Raw genomic sequence first — 15,850 nt, 5'->3', positions numbered from 1 at the left:
TTAAGTCTGGCAAGACATGAGGGAAGCTCAAGTTTAGTCTTGGCAAGCACAACTTTTCTTTATAGATAAGAAAGATGAAAACAATATCCTGACACTGCGCCTTTTTTAAAGGTTTGCAAACATGAATTATTGCTGTCATGCCTTAAGATAGAAATTCAAACCACACTGTGAAAGCACAAAAACGTGGAGAAATGTTCTCAACACATTTTTAGACTTTGAGTCGAGATCCCTGTGTAAACATCTACCTTTATTATTCTTGTGGTCCACATGCTGGTCCGGGGCTCTCAGTTCAGGTCATAACAGGGTACTATAGCCTAAATGTAGTCTCATAAGACTGTTCCGAGTAGTTTTTGAAGCTCCATTTATAACGTTGACATTAATTTTCTAAATCAACTTGAATTCTGCAGATGCTATTGTTTTTTGTAGAATTAGAGCATTGTTTCTGGCTTATATGAAAAGCTATAGCCACACACTCCAGAGCATTATAAAGCCCAAAAGTCAACATTTATTGGAAAAAGATAGATGTCATTATTGGTGTTATTGGTGTTTAGCCTGTCAAAAAATTACCTGAAAATTAGCAAACCAAAATCAAAACTAAAATTGAAAAGGAAAAGGGAAATAAAGTGCTGAAATGTGTGTAATAAACTTTAGAAATGTATTTGTATTCAATTATTATTTTCAAATAATTATTTTCTAATATTTTTCTCTTCTCTTGTCTCTCTCTTTTTTTAAACTAATGTTCAGGTCATCTTCTTGTCACCTTTTCCTAGTTATTTGCAATTTGTGGGACATCTCTTGCCAAGTTGCTCATTGCCTTCAAAGCCATGTTGTTTTTTAAGAAATTAAATCAGTTTGCTTAGGTTTCAAAGGTTTAAATGCTTGTAAAAGGCAACAAAGCATAACACAAGAAACTGATGTCAATCCAGGTGTCAAAGGGTTAAAGAGGGTTGACTTTTATTTTTTTAAATGACCTACTTAATCCGATGAATCTCTAATGAATTGATGGATTTTTTTAGTGTGATGACATAAAATATGATGACAGACACGGGAGGCTTCATTTTAAAACCTCAATCGAAGCTTTAAATGTTGCAAAAATATATATATTCGTGCAGCCCAAATAGGGTAATCAGTAACTGGGCCGTGATGCCATATCTCTCATTCATTAGCAGTGTAATTTTGGTGCTTTGTTGTGTTTCCCCTTGCTCTGAAGCAGAGATGAGTAACTAGAAAGGACTCTCTTGAATGTGAATGAATCAATTTGCTGCTCTTAAAGTTTGTATATGATTTTTTTCAGTGCTGAGACTGCCAGATCAGACCTGAAACAGCTCCCAGTTCTGCCCACCAGAGTATTAAGGGAGCACCCATCTCTCAACTACTGGTTAGTAATGGGGGTCAGTGTTTGGGGACCACACACCCACATTCTATATATACTTATGGTTCAACCAACACCACAGCCCATCCTTTTACAATATACTCTTACAATTCAGCTGTCAGATCAACTCCATGGTCAGAACCACTGGATTGCACAAAGCCATAATTTCTCCAGAAAGGCAGTTTGGGTGGTGTGGTGTCAGACCTACCTCATACTTGGCAGATGGTTTTGCCTCTGATGGGGTAACTAATTAATGTCGGGGTTGTGTTAATTACGTTTGCTCATTAGCCCGGTGAGAGCACAGGGAGGTGCTGACAGCCACTGGCTATCTAAAGGATTGCTGTCTGTTTTTTTCAGTCCACACCACTGTTTTAGCTCCTCTGCCAACCCCTCCTCTTCTGGACAAACAGTCATCTGAGACTGCTGCTACCTCTGAAACTGCTACATTCACTTTAATATCCAAATTAAAATTACAGTTTTATGGTGCATGGGTGAACACACAAACACGTCTGTCGCTCTCTGTCTCTCTCCGTCTCTCTCCGTCTGTTAAGCCGCAGTGAGTTTGTGGTCCCGCTATGCCATTAAAAGAGATGATTACAGTGGGAAGTAAATGGGATGCATTTGCAGGAGAGGTAGATGAGAGCCATCAGCAGGCCAGTAGGGCAGACTGCATTTTCTGCATGAGCAGACAGAATGTGTGTCAAAGAAAGAGCGCTCTTAGACAGTCCCTCTGTGGCTGGAATGTGCAACACTTGATGGATTATTCATTAAATGTTTTATCTATCCATTTGCAGTGAGGACAAAGTGATTGAACATTACAAGAAGCTGAAGGGACTGACCAGAGGACAATCCATTGTGCAGTAAGTTAAAACCAACTATAAAATTTTTATGAGTTTTGCAAGTTAAAAAAAGTGTTTTGCTGCTGTAAAGATGGTCTTGTCATACAACTGGGCTATCTATTCAGTAGATGCAAAAACTTTTGAAACCGCTGCTGTATGACCATAAAAATCAAGGAAAAAAGCCTGTTGCATTCTCATTTGCTCAAGAGGTAGAAAACCTACAATTCTCAGAATGCTCTATGCCACACCAGACCAATAAAGGCTCCCGCTGGTGAGTGCTGTAATGCGAGTTTGGCAAATTTGAAACAGGAAACAATATGGCCACCATTTTTTTTTCTCATTTTTATAGTTTGGGAAACAGCATGGTGCCTTTTTCATGTTCACAGATTCTCATATTACAACCAAACAGTGCACTACAAAAGGACACTTAAAGTGAGAAATATGCGACGAAGCAATATAATCGTGGTTCATATTTGATCATCACTGCGTAGTTGTACAGTTTGATCTGAGTTTAAGGAAGAGAGATAGAGAGAGAGGGTCAGGACTCTCTTTTGATTCGCTTTTGTACTTTTTGTGTCAGTGGTGGCAGTTGTACAAAAATATGGAAGTACAATCTGTAGAACGTGCAACAGCTATAGAGACAGTAAAAAATATGTAACGGATTTGAGCTGGAAGATGAGCAGGGAGATCTTGGCACTGGTGAGATGGAGGGAAGCTGAGTACAGTCAATTTACACATACTACCCACATTATTGTGATACAAAGTAAGTTGAAAATTGGCAAAATATTCCTTTAACTTTTGTGCTCCTTATGCACTCCCCCATTCTGATGCTCCCCATGTGTGCACTGTGATGGTGGCTGTTTTTGTAAGGGGAGGCTGTCACTATGCCAGAATGTGTCATTAATTACAGGAGGTGCACTTCGAGTAGGCAGCAGGCCAGCCTTGAGAGGATGTCGGTCCTCCACTGTGTTTTTCCCGGGACTGTAACTCAGAGCAACACTGGGTCATTTACGCTCAGATGATTTGTGCCCTTGAACCAATCAATGAACTCTCCCTCCCTCTGTCACAGCCCTGAAACCAATCGATCAGCTTGTCACCGCCAATGACTGCGGCTTCTCAATGACTGTAGCTTAAATCCCGCTCTGTCTGTTGAACAACAGCCACCGTTTGACAGTGATGAAGTGGAAATGGCAGTATTCCTGTTAACCTGTCCCTCTTTCTCTGAAGGTATCTGGCCCTGGTGGAGTCCCTGCCGACATACGGAGTCCATTATTACCCAGTGAAGGTAACAGTGGTGCCCTGAGTCATAAAGCAGCTTAACCTTTGAACAAGCTTCTGTCAACATGCTGTCTTCATTTTCTCCATCTAATCTAACACATCGATCTAAACTCTATTCACTTAACTCTTTAACATTTTTGTTTGATGCTTAAATCTTGGATGCTTTTCCTTCTAATATCTGTGCTGCGGCTAAAACAGCAACTCATGTATGTTACTGTATGAAGACACAGGAGTAAACTTTGCCTGCTTAAGTGGGGGAAGACAAGAACTGGTTTAGTCCAAACTTTCACCTTATATAATTCAAAATAATTAAGTCAGAATCCAGTCAGTCATCACATATGAACTTTAGCCTTTTTAAAGTGATTCCTCCAACTTTCCCCACTTTTACTTGCATCTTAACTTTCTCCAACCAAATCTTATTAAATCAAGGTGTCTCAGGAGATCAAACAGTGGCATTAAAATGACTCAGTCAGCCTTGCAGGAATTTTAAGGCCTACAGTGTATTTGATCTCGTCTTGTGTTGCTATTGCTTTGAGCCTAATGGGGTAATTGCTTTGGTAACAGGCCTTTTTTTTTCAAACGCCCACCAATAAAGCTACTTCTAATGAGTGGTGTTGCTCTGTGTGTGTGTGTGTGCGTGTGCGTGTGCATGCTTTCATGCAGGACAAACAAGGAATACCGTGGTGGCTGGGAGTCAGCTACAAAGGCATCGGCCAGTATGATCTGCAGGATAAACTGAAGCCCAGAAAGGTAGGTTGACCTCTTTTTACAGCTACTCTGGTGGGCAAAACTGGGAGCTGCTTCGGGTCATTAAAAAAGGGAAACCAAAAGACAGAGAGGATAGACTCAAGACACTAGTTAGCCAGTTAGCGCAATAAAAACACAACCTGATGTTGAAAGGTGGATGAAGGATGTTTACTGTGCTCTACCGGATGATAAAACAGACAACTTTTTCGAACTTTTTCTGCTAAAGGCTAAAAAAAAGAATCTTACCAAATATAGCAAGTTTGTTTTGATCTTTCATTATGACTTGAGTCATTTGTTCGATTTTCCCACTTCTGTTTCTCTTCATGTGCACCAAGCTGAACTGCCAATCAGAGTAATTTCTTTTATTAACTGTCTCTAGTGTGTCTGGCGCTGATATAACATGCTGATTTGACCAAAACACAACAGACAAGGTTTAACTAGTGCCAACATTGCAGGACATGGGGCAAAAACAAGGGTGACAGACGCTCACCAACAGACGGACATTGACCAACAGCCAACTGTCGGATTGGTATGTCAGGGTCCCAAAGTATATGGTATTGCATTGTACAAATTTTGAAGCCTCCTGGGACCCACTTGGGGTTTGGGCTTTATAAATAAACTTCGCCAGGTTTTCTAACAGTGACATTTAAAACTCAAACCAGTGAAACACGCTTTAAAAAAGAAAAAAGTTATTTGCTTTTACCTTTTTGAAGAATGTACTATTGCAAACATACTTATTTTGCAAGTGGAAAACACAGCTTTCATCACTGTGCCTCTTGTTAACTGGTTAATGATCTATCCACACTGTAAACAGGCGTAATGAGACCCGGTTTCCCATGTCAGTCAGGAGAAAGAGGAAGACAGATGGGGAAAATATTTTGGAGTATCAGTATGCGCTGTGTGCAGTCAAGGCTGTAGGTGTAAAGCAAATACAGTACACTAAAGCAACAGAGCAGTGAATAAAAGTCACAGGTTAGCAACAGTTCAACTTGTAAAGTTCAAATTGCAAAATGCTTAAATACTTACGCAGTAAGCATAAAATAGTAATAAAAATTAAATTATGTAAACCAAGTGTCAAAAGTGCGCAATAAACTTTCATTTTACTTTGAACTTACTTCAGGCAGAATCAATAAAACAAAATCTGACGCAACCAGGCCTTTCACGTTATTAAATTATAATATGATGCATGGACATGACCATGATCATTTTGCTGTCGATATTGTCAGCTGTGTTTACATGCATGTTGGTTTACATAAGAATGTCACCAACAATTTAGCTGAAATGATGTCCGAATAAGTACTCTCTGTACAAAAACGTACTGCTTCTGTACTACAGCAGTGTTTGAGTTTGTGCTTTTGTCTGTGATAACCCTCCTCTTTGTTTGAGAAGTGTTATGTGATAGTGTCCCAGCCTAGTTTTTCCCTGCTGGCTTATTGCATTAGACTCGTCATAGCTGTTGTTACACGGCACGAACCTGTTGACATAGCAGGGTGTGCTGTTACACCGAGGCATTAATGGGCACAGCCTCAGTACGTCTCTCCCCGACCCTCGTGGAGGATGTTGTAATTATGGTTCCCTGTGGGAAGCAGCAGGCCTCTGGGACTTGGGTTGGCGCTCTGCCAGGCGGGCGGGTGGATGGGCATTTGGAAGTGGGGACAGCAGCAAGGGTGTTGGGGTGCAGAGAGGGTTCAAAACTCCAACTCAGTCACATAAAAAACCTCACAAGAGTTTGCTGCTGTGGGGGAAAGTGTTGCCTTTTTAAATGACCTTTTTGTTTCTCTTGCTGATAATTGGAATTGTATGGCTGCTTTCCCTTTGCCTTGGAGGGAGTCCTCTATATCTAGTGAATATAGATAGTGTTTCCTGCCTCAGCTCACAGCCCCTGTATTCAACCCAGCCCATCCCTCGCTGCCCTTTAACTAGCCCCTCTCAGCAGGCTGCATTCATTATGGTAATCTATGTGTGTGAGTCTTGGAGGGAACACAATTGATCTGACAATACAAAACAGCTATCTGTGCAGGGGGCTGGGGGTTGGATTTAGAGGTAATGGCAGGTCAGCAGATGTGTAGTTTTGTTTAAAAATATATTTTTATTTTGAAGTTCTGTAAAAATCATTGAAAGACGCTGCAGTAGCTTAACCTCACATTATCTTCTCTGCATACATGCCAGTTACATCACTCCATATTTAATAGCCTGGAACTCAAAAGCCCAACTTTCCCTGCTGTATTTAGGAAAACTGGCACTTTTTGTTTATGTGAATACTCCATTACCTGAAGAAGCAGTGTATGGAAGTATGCACTGCACTGTAAATAAGAAAACAAGTTGACTTTAATATAAAAAAAATGCCCTTTGCCTTGAAAAATGTAAGTAAATATAACTATTAGTCTTAGTTTATATGTACTTTATATCTAAGTGTTAAGTTCTATGGAAGTTTAGTCATATTTATTGATTTTGTGAAGTTGTTGCTACTTAAAAATGACAAGTTTAATTAAATCAATCGCTCCAACTTTTAGCAACTTCAGTAAGTTTACTGTGCTATTTATCTGTATTCTCCTGGTTGCAACTACTCAATCATATTTTTATTTTCTTAAAAATGTTAACAAAACAGAACCTGCAGATCTCATAACTTCATCATTGGCAAAATCCTTTGTGTGGTGATCAAGTTAAGCCAGACTAACTCAGTTTACTAAAGTTGATAACACTTAGAGAGAACAAGGTAATTTCAATTTCATTTTTAAGTTACAAGAACTTCACAAAGTTAAGTAAATACAGCTTAATTATTAATAAACTTAAACATTATATGTAAACATGAATAAAGATTAATATTATACAAAGGCTAGAAAAATGTGTCTCCAGGACAAACTCTCAAGACTGGAACAGATGGCAAGTCAATACTTAATTCTTCCTGAATTAAACCTTCTCTGCCTCTCTTCCTCTCTCTGTGTCAGTCAGATGTGCTCCCAGTGGGTAATGGGACACTCTTGAAGACCACATGCTGGTCCACATGTATGATGAGCCAGCAGAACCAAAATAAATCCCCAGTTTATTATGGGTAGCAGTGTCAGTGGGTGATAATGGCACGATATGAGAGACCTGCAGGAACTGCTGTGTCTAAGCTAAAAGAGAGAGAAGAGTTAATGAAAACTGAATCGTTCCTGTTCCCATTCACTTTCATTTTGATTAAACTCTCTCAGCCATAAAAGATAAATTAAAGATTCTTCCGGTGTCTTCTTCTTGTTAAAATTTAACAATGTATAAGTAGTGCGTCACGCTGTGGAAAGGTACAGTGTTGCCAGCCAGATCTAGTTGACGTGTTATGCAAAGGGTGGGGCAGATCTTTTTCTGTCTGGGCGTGTGAGTCAGAGCCTTTTACACATTTTTCATCCATGTATGATTTTGCGGACTCGTGGCCCTGGGGGTCCTCGGGTTGTGGGTGTAAGCTGGATCTGAACAGTCTGATCCCATCTGAAACCACAGGCATTTCTGGCTGACTTCCACCTGCCTGTAATGAAGTGTTTGGCAAAAACAAGCGAGATTTAAATACTAAAGATAGAAGATACAGAAATTCTGTGCAGTCAAATCGTGAGTGTACTGTTAGACTGGGGTGTTTCCTGGTTTCTGAAAATGGGTTACTTCTTTACGGAGGAGGTGTGTTGATGAGTCACTGTATGACAGGAATTCCAGTGTGCAGAATGATATCTTGGGCTGCTAGCAGACAACACTAGTGAATCATTTTCAAGGAAAATGATGCAGAAACTAGAAAAAAAATATCTATATACACTACAGTCATATCTGGAGTTGTTTTTAGTAACATGACCCAAGCAAGGTCAAGTTAAACAGTGATAGAAGTGGATCCCAAAGCTAATTTTGACACTGAAGAGGTTGTAAATCACATTTATACACAGATAATGGAGCACAGCCTTATAATTATGAGCCTGCTCAGCATTCACAAGACAAGGAACTAAATAAAAAATTCAGCCTGCATGGTGCTCTTTAAAAGTACTGCTTGCGGTCTTGTGATTGTAGAGATTGAGGTGTGTCAGCATCCTTGAAATATTTTGGCAGCGGTCCATCAGCAGTCACAGGAGAGTCCTCTGTTAGTTTCATCAATGTGCTGCCACACAGGTGTGGAGTTTCTGTAACAGCAGGAACAATCCAGTGAAGTGTGGGCTTATTGCTAAACCTTCGTTATCTGTTGTTACAGTGTAAATTGATGCTAATGATAGTGTCTAGAAGGTGTGAATTGGGGTCCCCTTTACAGTTGTATGAGCTTTTTTGAAGTGTACTGCTGGGTGGTTCCCATTGTTATTTAAGTACCATGCTCTTCATTTCACTGGTACACTGACTAGAGCCCTTATTACACAGAGATCGTGCTTCAGGGCTGCTGCTTAGTCTGTTCTTCATGCCTCCTTTACATGTTTACACAGAACCAAACATTGCTGTCATCATGTTGCTTCAGCGTTTGAGTTTCAATCAGCATTGCCCAACCAAAAGACGCATATGGATGTAACTTTTAATGCAACAGCATCAGCCTCTTGTGTGACATGTAACATATGTTTTGGTAGGGATTTCTAAACAATAATATTAACATGTCAATAACAATAATTTTATCATCTCTATTATGTGGTGGCTAATCTTGTTTTCTGCTCTGAGGGCAAGGAGCTCCCAAATCTTATTGTTTTCTCAATTCACAAATATTAACAGCCGCCGTTTTTTTCTTCTTTTTTTTTTTTTGAGCTAGCCGCTAACAGCTAACAGCTGCTTTTTAAGTCTCCCCCGCCGTGGGTCGTGCATATAACATGCCATAAAATCACCACTCCCGTCCTGCCTTTGGTCCCGTCCTACTGCCGTCATGTTTTACACAGACCTTGTTTAGTGTCTGTTACTATCTCCTGTCCTGGCTCAGAGGCAAAACAACTCTGTCCCCCCCTTTCCGCAATCATTGCTATATACAGAATGGTGAGGCAGCATAATGGCGTGACATCCCCACCTTGAACAGGCAGTGTAAAAGTAGCTCATGCCAACAATTATAAAGACAATATTGTCGTACTTGGATAAGAAAATAAAGCTTTGGCATTCAGTGTTTTCATGGATATTGAAGTGTTTCCTGCAGAATTACATTGTATGTTTGGCGGTAGAGTGACCTAGCAAAAATAGTAAAGTTTGACCTTTACTGCATCTGGAGTTCTGCTGCTCTGTCTGTCTGCGCTCCGAGAGTGTGGTACAATGAATGACCAAACGGTATATATTTTCCAGCTCCAAAATTATAAAGTAAATACGTGGCAGCAGATGTTTTAATCGTGGCAGGCTGCCACAAATAAATGACTGTGTTGGAAAACCTGTAATAGCAGTATAGCTTAAAGTTAAAAAAAATAAAAAATCAAACAAAATGGAAGCTACTTGTGAAAGTGTTTGAATAGATTGAACATGAAGCTTTAAAATCTGAGGTGTGGTGCTTGTTGGCCATTGTTAGTAAAAAAAAAAAAAAAAGTTTCTTTTTGCCTGGTTGAGTGGGCTGACAGAGTGCTCCCTTGCTACATAAAAGCAAAGGGAGCCCTTGCTATTAATGATTAGACCATAGTAACAGATTCCTGACATGTTTGCCCTGGTAGGGGAGATGGTTATAGTAGATTCAGCCTCACAGCAGTGCTCTGTGTGGTATTCACAATATGAAAAGCAGAGCAACTTCCCAGATGGAAGCGTCATATTCAAAGTCCGTGCAGGATTGATCACATGTCTGCGAGTGCCAGGAAGTGGAGCAGAGATAAAATGTCTTCAAACAAGGAAAAACCTAGCCTTGCAAATAGTTGCAAACAACCTGCTCATCTGGTCTGACTAAAAAGGAAGTGAGCTGTGTAGGAGAGGGAGAGAGAGCAGAGCAGTGCAGAGCCTTGAAGGCAGCTGGAGGTGTCTGTGATGATGTATCTGTGATGTCAGAGGAGGGGGGGTGGTTAAAGGGGCGTGTACAGCTCAGCTGAAACTCTTGCAACACCTATCTGGCTCCCTGAGAACAGACAAGAGCGAGTATTGTTCAAGGAAGCTCTAGCCCTGTGGGAAACTCAAAGTCAAAGGATTCAGTACAGACCCAGGAGATTTGATAAGAGCAAAAATACCCTTCACGGTAAGCCTTTCATTGTGTCCAACTATTACCTGTTCAGCTGCTTCAAATAGTCAATGGGTTATGTTTTCTCTTTGTGCGCCTCTAAATGTAGCCTTTAGTGAGGTACTATGTCATTTTGCGAGCCATGGTGTTGTAAAGGAAGATGTGTAATGTGCTGTAGTTGGTTTGTGGGGTGTAATATGCGCTCAGCAAATATGTTTGTCCTAGCGGGAAGGGAGATGTGTCAGCTTATTGTGATTTCTTCCCGCAGTTTCTCTCCGGGTGCAAGTTTTTTTATATGTGTTTGTGGTTACTTTTTAGGATGGTATCAGGTAAAACAGCGTTTATAAATGTTCTCCTACATTAATCTCAGCCCCACTGTTATGCAGTGTCTGTTCTTTCCTCCAAAACAAGAGCGGGGGAGAGTTGTTCTCAGGCAAGTGGCTCTAAATCTGTTTAGTGATCCCAGTATCAGTGGAGCAGATGTTTCATTCTGACACAGAGAAGTCCTGCCTCTGAAATGAGAAACTGGCCTGCCGCCTAGCACCATTCTGCTCCCTGCAGTTGCAGCAGCATTGTAATTGCTCCTGTGTTAGCTCCAATTCCTACACCTGACTGGCTGGCCCCGCTGAGCCCCATTCACAGCTTCAGCTGGTATGTTGTTTCTGCTAATGTTGCAAGTTAACCAGAACAAAATGGTGCTAAAAGGCCTGCTGCTGTGGCTGAAACAAAGCGGGTTGGGAAGCTTCTACCTTTTCCGAGTAAACCGATGTGCGTTTTACTGCCTTTGCGTGTCAAATGACGTTTCTGTTTATGTAGTGCAAATCTACTTTTTAATCAATAGTCCTGTGTTGGCTTGTGTACTCAGTGATGTGTAATGTCTCCCTCCCCCTCCCCTCCCCCTCTTTCTGCCAAACTGTCTCTCTCTCTGCAGCTCTATCAGTGGAAGCAGTTAGAGAATTTGTATTTCCGCGAGAAGAAATTTGCAGTAGAAGTGAACGACCCACACAGGTCAGAGAAACGGACAAAGTGCTTAATCTATCTGAACTAATCTTAATAGGTGCTTTCCCTGTTTTTTGAAGTGTTCCCATTTTAGCTGCTGATTGCCTCTGATGTCCTTATCCCACACCTTACACACTGTGAAGGGCATCTGCAGCCACCGGCCCATTTAGGGCACCATGTTAATAGTTAGAGCTTGTCTGTGAAATGAGTGTTTTCCTGCTGTTTAATGGCCTTTTTATTATTGTAAGGTTGTTCTAAGGCTTCTGCCTCTCTCACTGGCTTTAATGTGGCTCTCTAAGCTGTTATTAAATCCCACTGTCTGTTTTCAAAATGAGTTTGATGTCGCTGCTCGTCTGCTTTAGCTTATTATTACACAAACACCCACAAATTTAATTGGAAAAAGATTTCTAAGAACTCATTTCTTATCTTTGCCTAACACATCTTTTTTTAATCTTAATTAAAGCCTAGTTTATTTCCCATCAGCTGTTTGTATTGCTGTCGAACAGATTTGCTTGTTGGATCAGCACAAGGACTGAATGTTTGTCTTGTTCTCTTCTACAGAAGAACAGTGACCAAGCGAACTTTCGGGCAGACTGGGCTGGTTATCCACACATGGTATGCCAGCCACTCTCTGATTAAAACCATCTGGGTGATGGCCATCAGTCAACACCAGTTCTATCTGGACAGGAAGCAAAGCAAAGTGAGTGTATGTCTGTTTTCTCGTCACTTCTCTCAACTTTGGTCACATTCCCTGCCAATACAAATGTAGAAACAGTCCAGTAATCTAAATCTTGACCTGTATAGAGAGACCCTGCCTCATATCGAGTGACCTGCATAGGTGAGACACCTGCAGATCAGGGCTGGGTGGGAGTGTGTGTGTACATGTGTGCATGCTTGTGTGTGTGTGTGTTCTGGAGAGGTCACATTGCTGCTGGAGGAGTACATAATTGGCTGATGTGCACAATGTGCTTGTGTTCTTCAGTGATCAGTTTGTCAAGTAACGACCCGATTATGAAGTTAATTCAGGTTGATGATATATATTATCAGTTTAATGTTTTTACCAAAATAAGACTTTAGGCAGCTTAAAAAACACTGAAGCTGTCTTTCTCTTTTAAAAGGTTATTGTGCAAGTGTGACAGCATGTCGTAGTAATGAGTGGTCATCATGTGATGCACTGCCTGATGTGTGCCCCATGCCTGTGAATCATGTAAAAGCTTGAGAAAGAGATATGGCAGGCTTTAAATAGGCCTGGTGCTGATTTAAGGAAATTGTTGCATCGTTAGTTAACAATAATTATTTTTAACCAGAAAAACAGGCGGTTCAGAAGCCCAAAGGAATACTTCACCCCCCAAAATGATTATTTCTATATTAATTACTTACCATGTGTTATGTTGAATTTGTGAAAAAAAAACATTGTTTGACTTGCATTCCTCCAAAGAATCCAAAAAAGTAGTAAATCCTTGACAAATTAGAGTAAAGTGAGTCTGCATGTAAGAACAGCAAAACTATAGAAAAACATTTGCACAAATTCAAGGTGACACAGGGTGACATTTTATATTGACATACAAATGATCATTTGGGAGTTGAATAATTCTTTTAGATTAAAAAAATCACAGGAGTTTGTCACTGCTGAGTGAGTGAAATATTTTTATTAGTGGATTTGGTAGGCAGAATGATATAGTGGTAGTAGGTGTGCCTATTATTAAGTCTATTTTTGCCTTGGCTGTGGCTTAAAAGGAAACATATCACATTCAAAGTAAACTACAATTTGCCATATAAGATGTGAAGTGTTTAGTTTGGAAGGGATACATATTCTTTATGACTGCATTGTTAAGAATAAATAGGAAAAGGCACAGTGTGTTCACAGCGGAGGTCCTTGTGCGAGCGATACCTTTAAGACACACTCTTGATCCATGTGTTGTGTTTATGATGCATATTTGCTGAGCATGGGGGCTATTATACAGTATGAGCAGTGTGTGATGTGCAGTTAGTGTTGGAGATGGATGAGTGTGTGTGTGTGTGTGTGTGTGTGTGTGTGTGTGTGTGTGTGTGCGTGTGCGTGTGCGTGTGTGTGTGTGTGTGTCTGCAGTCAAATGAGGTTATTCAGCCACTGTCTCCCTCAAAGGCAGATGGTGTGTCAGTGCTCATCCAGGAATAGAGCACACGCTGATTGATGAGAGAGCAGTGCGCTTGGAGTACCGAGCATGCAAATGGAGCTGCCACTATCACAGTGCGCTATCATTAAAATGAAGTACTCACAATCCCTTCCTAACCACTCTTTTCCCTCCTCCTCGTCCCTGTTTCCTCCTCCTAACTGTCTCTTCTTTCCTCTGCAGTCAAAGATGACCACGACCAGGAGTACAGGAGACATTGCCATGGACCTGACAGAGATCTGCGCTCCACGGATCACTAAACTCTCCAGCATCGAGAGCAGAGACCAGCTTATCATGGCCAGCAACGGAAGCCTCATTTCAGCCGGTAAACAGAGAGTTAATCAGCTAATGGCTTCCACATTAGAGTGATGAGTGATGATTTATTGCTATAATTTGTATTTAATCTGACGTGCGCTTACTCCAGGTTCTGCTGACTCTGAAGTCAGCGAGGAACAGAAGAAAGAAAAAGTGGCGGAGTTGAAAAAGAAAGAAAAGGACCTTCAAGACACACTGACGCGGAAACTCGAGGAACTGAAGAAAATCTGCATGAGAGAAGCTGTGAGTGTCTCTCTCTTTCTGTGACTTTCCAGTGATATTTTAAAACATTTTCAGCTGACTGTTGATTGTTGTTCTCATTTGCAGGAGCTTACTGGCAGATTGCCTAAAGAATATCCCTTAGCCACAGGTGAGAAGGCTCCTCACGTACGCCGCCGCGTTGGGACGGCCTTCAAGCTGGATGACATGTTCCCCTATGATGAGGTTAGTGTAGCAGGTGTAGTGTGATGTTTTTGTTGTGTAATTTAGCATGTTGTTGAAACACAGTTGTTACGCCACTGTGTTTATCTGGAGCTCATTTAGATCATTTGACTTGTTGGAATGAGGATTCATAGTTTAGTATGTGTTTTGAGACTCACTATGTAATGCTTTGAGTGTTTTAGCTCAGTGATACTCAACTTATGGCCTGCAGGTGACATCTGACCCCTGATAGGGTGCCAGGTGGCCCCCAAATCATTATTTAACTCACATTAAAAATAAAGTGATTCACACTGGGAATTGCTTTTGCACTTATAGTATACATAAGGTGCCAGAATGCAAAAAACAAAGTAAAGTTTTTTTTATCAAAAAAAAGTTCCAGTGGAGGATCCCCTGCACCCCCTGATAGAGGACCTAGCTAAGCCCCTAATGTCCTAAAATACTAGAAACGTCCTACAATCCGAGAAGCGTTCCAAAACCCTAGAAGTGTCCTAAAATCTCAGAAATGTTCTACAATCTTAGAAACGTCCTAAAATTCTAGAAACAGATATGAGGCTGCTGCGACTGGCCCCTGGCCTCATGTCATTTTGCAAAATTGGCTCCCAAGCAAAGCAAGTGAATTGGGAAAATAAATATGACTTAGGGTATGAATATAAATGTGAACTTGTGAAATGTGAATGTGAACTAAAAGTGACTGTTTTTAGATCAATTCCATATTGTGTCTTGGAGATGTTTGAAGTCCGTGACTTTATTTAGAGCTCTGCTGCTGACAGGAACTATCTTTACTTTTGGGAAATTCCCCGTTAACTGTGCGTGTCGTGATTTTCCCTGCAGGACCCACATCTAAGGAATCTGGAGAGCAGATTCGCCTTGCAGCAAAAGATAGTGGAAGCAGCCATCAAGTTGTCCAACGAGGGCGACCTCTGCAAGACGGTGAAGAAAAAGAGGAGAAACAACTGTCTGGACGCGATGAGGAAGCTGGAGGAGATTGAGAGGGAGATCAACGCCTACAGGATCAAGAAAGGGAAGAAACCTACCCAGAGAGCGTCACTGATCTTAGCAGGTAGATGTCAACAACAACCGCAGTTCAAACTCTTGATAGGCTGGAAAATCAAAGCTTGAAATTCATGGGATTATTTTTGACAAGATGTAAATAATTGAAAAGTCTGTCACTTTCTTTGAAAAGTGGAATATCAGAGGCGTCTCTGAGGACCATTTTCTCTCTTCTGTCACCAGATGATGTCAACCCTTCAGACCTCAGCTCTCTATCTGACAGTCTCACTCTGGATGATGGTAAGTGCCCAGACAAAAGCTGTGCTCACTGTGCTTTTGTTCACTCCTTGCTCCATGCATTTTAGATCATTTTTAACTAAACAATCACTTTCATCTCCCAGATGATGAGCTCACTTCCCAGAGGCAGCGCTCCAGATCAGTCCAGTATTCCCCAAGACCGCACCATGCAGAAACACTGGACATCCACTACAACAATGACAGACGGGCCTCTGCCAATGACCAGCATGCAGACAGCAGGTATACAGCTGACATTAATATTTGAATATCCAGTGTGTTTCTGACAGTTGTTTTTTTCGATGCCTTGCACATGCAG

General features: G+C 41.1%; 1 protein-coding gene across 10 annotated transcripts in view; it reads left to right on the top strand.

Annotated features, from left to right (window-relative positions):
* frmd4ba (FERM domain containing 4Ba) overlaps positions 1-15,850 on the top strand; it is a 59,497-nt gene that overhangs the window by 36,533 nt on the left and 7,114 nt on the right. For 5 of the 10 annotated variants that reach the window (XM_088083495.1, XM_088083470.1, XM_088083468.1 and 2 more), the window contains exons 8-19: positions 1,295-1,378; positions 2,167-2,232; positions 3,439-3,496; positions 4,153-4,239; positions 11,271-11,347; positions 11,900-12,044; positions 13,675-13,816; positions 13,916-14,049; positions 14,134-14,250; positions 15,079-15,307; positions 15,481-15,537; positions 15,639-15,774. In XM_088083495.1, the coding sequence (XP_087939621.1) occupies positions 1,295-1,378; positions 2,167-2,232; positions 3,439-3,496; positions 4,153-4,239; positions 11,271-11,347; positions 11,900-12,044; positions 13,675-13,816; positions 13,916-14,049; positions 14,134-14,250; positions 15,079-15,307; positions 15,481-15,537; positions 15,639-15,774 (1,332 nt within the window). The remainder of the gene's footprint in view (positions 1-1,294; positions 1,379-2,166; positions 2,233-3,438; positions 3,497-4,152; positions 4,240-11,270; positions 11,348-11,899; positions 12,045-13,674; positions 13,817-13,915; positions 14,050-14,133; positions 14,251-15,078; positions 15,308-15,480; positions 15,538-15,638; positions 15,775-15,850) is intronic. The other 5 variants (XM_042499059.2, XM_088083483.1, XM_088083505.1 and 2 more) reach the window with 2 other exon arrangements.

Source organism: Plectropomus leopardus, chromosome 2, assembly GCF_026936395.1.
Source record: "Plectropomus leopardus strain MGB_pleo_1.0 chromosome 2, ASM2693639v1, whole genome shotgun sequence".
In the NCBI taxonomy this organism is placed as follows: domain Eukaryota; kingdom Metazoa; phylum Chordata; class Actinopteri; order Perciformes; family Serranidae; genus Plectropomus; species Plectropomus leopardus.
This window is presented reverse-complemented; position numbering and strand designations above follow the sequence as displayed.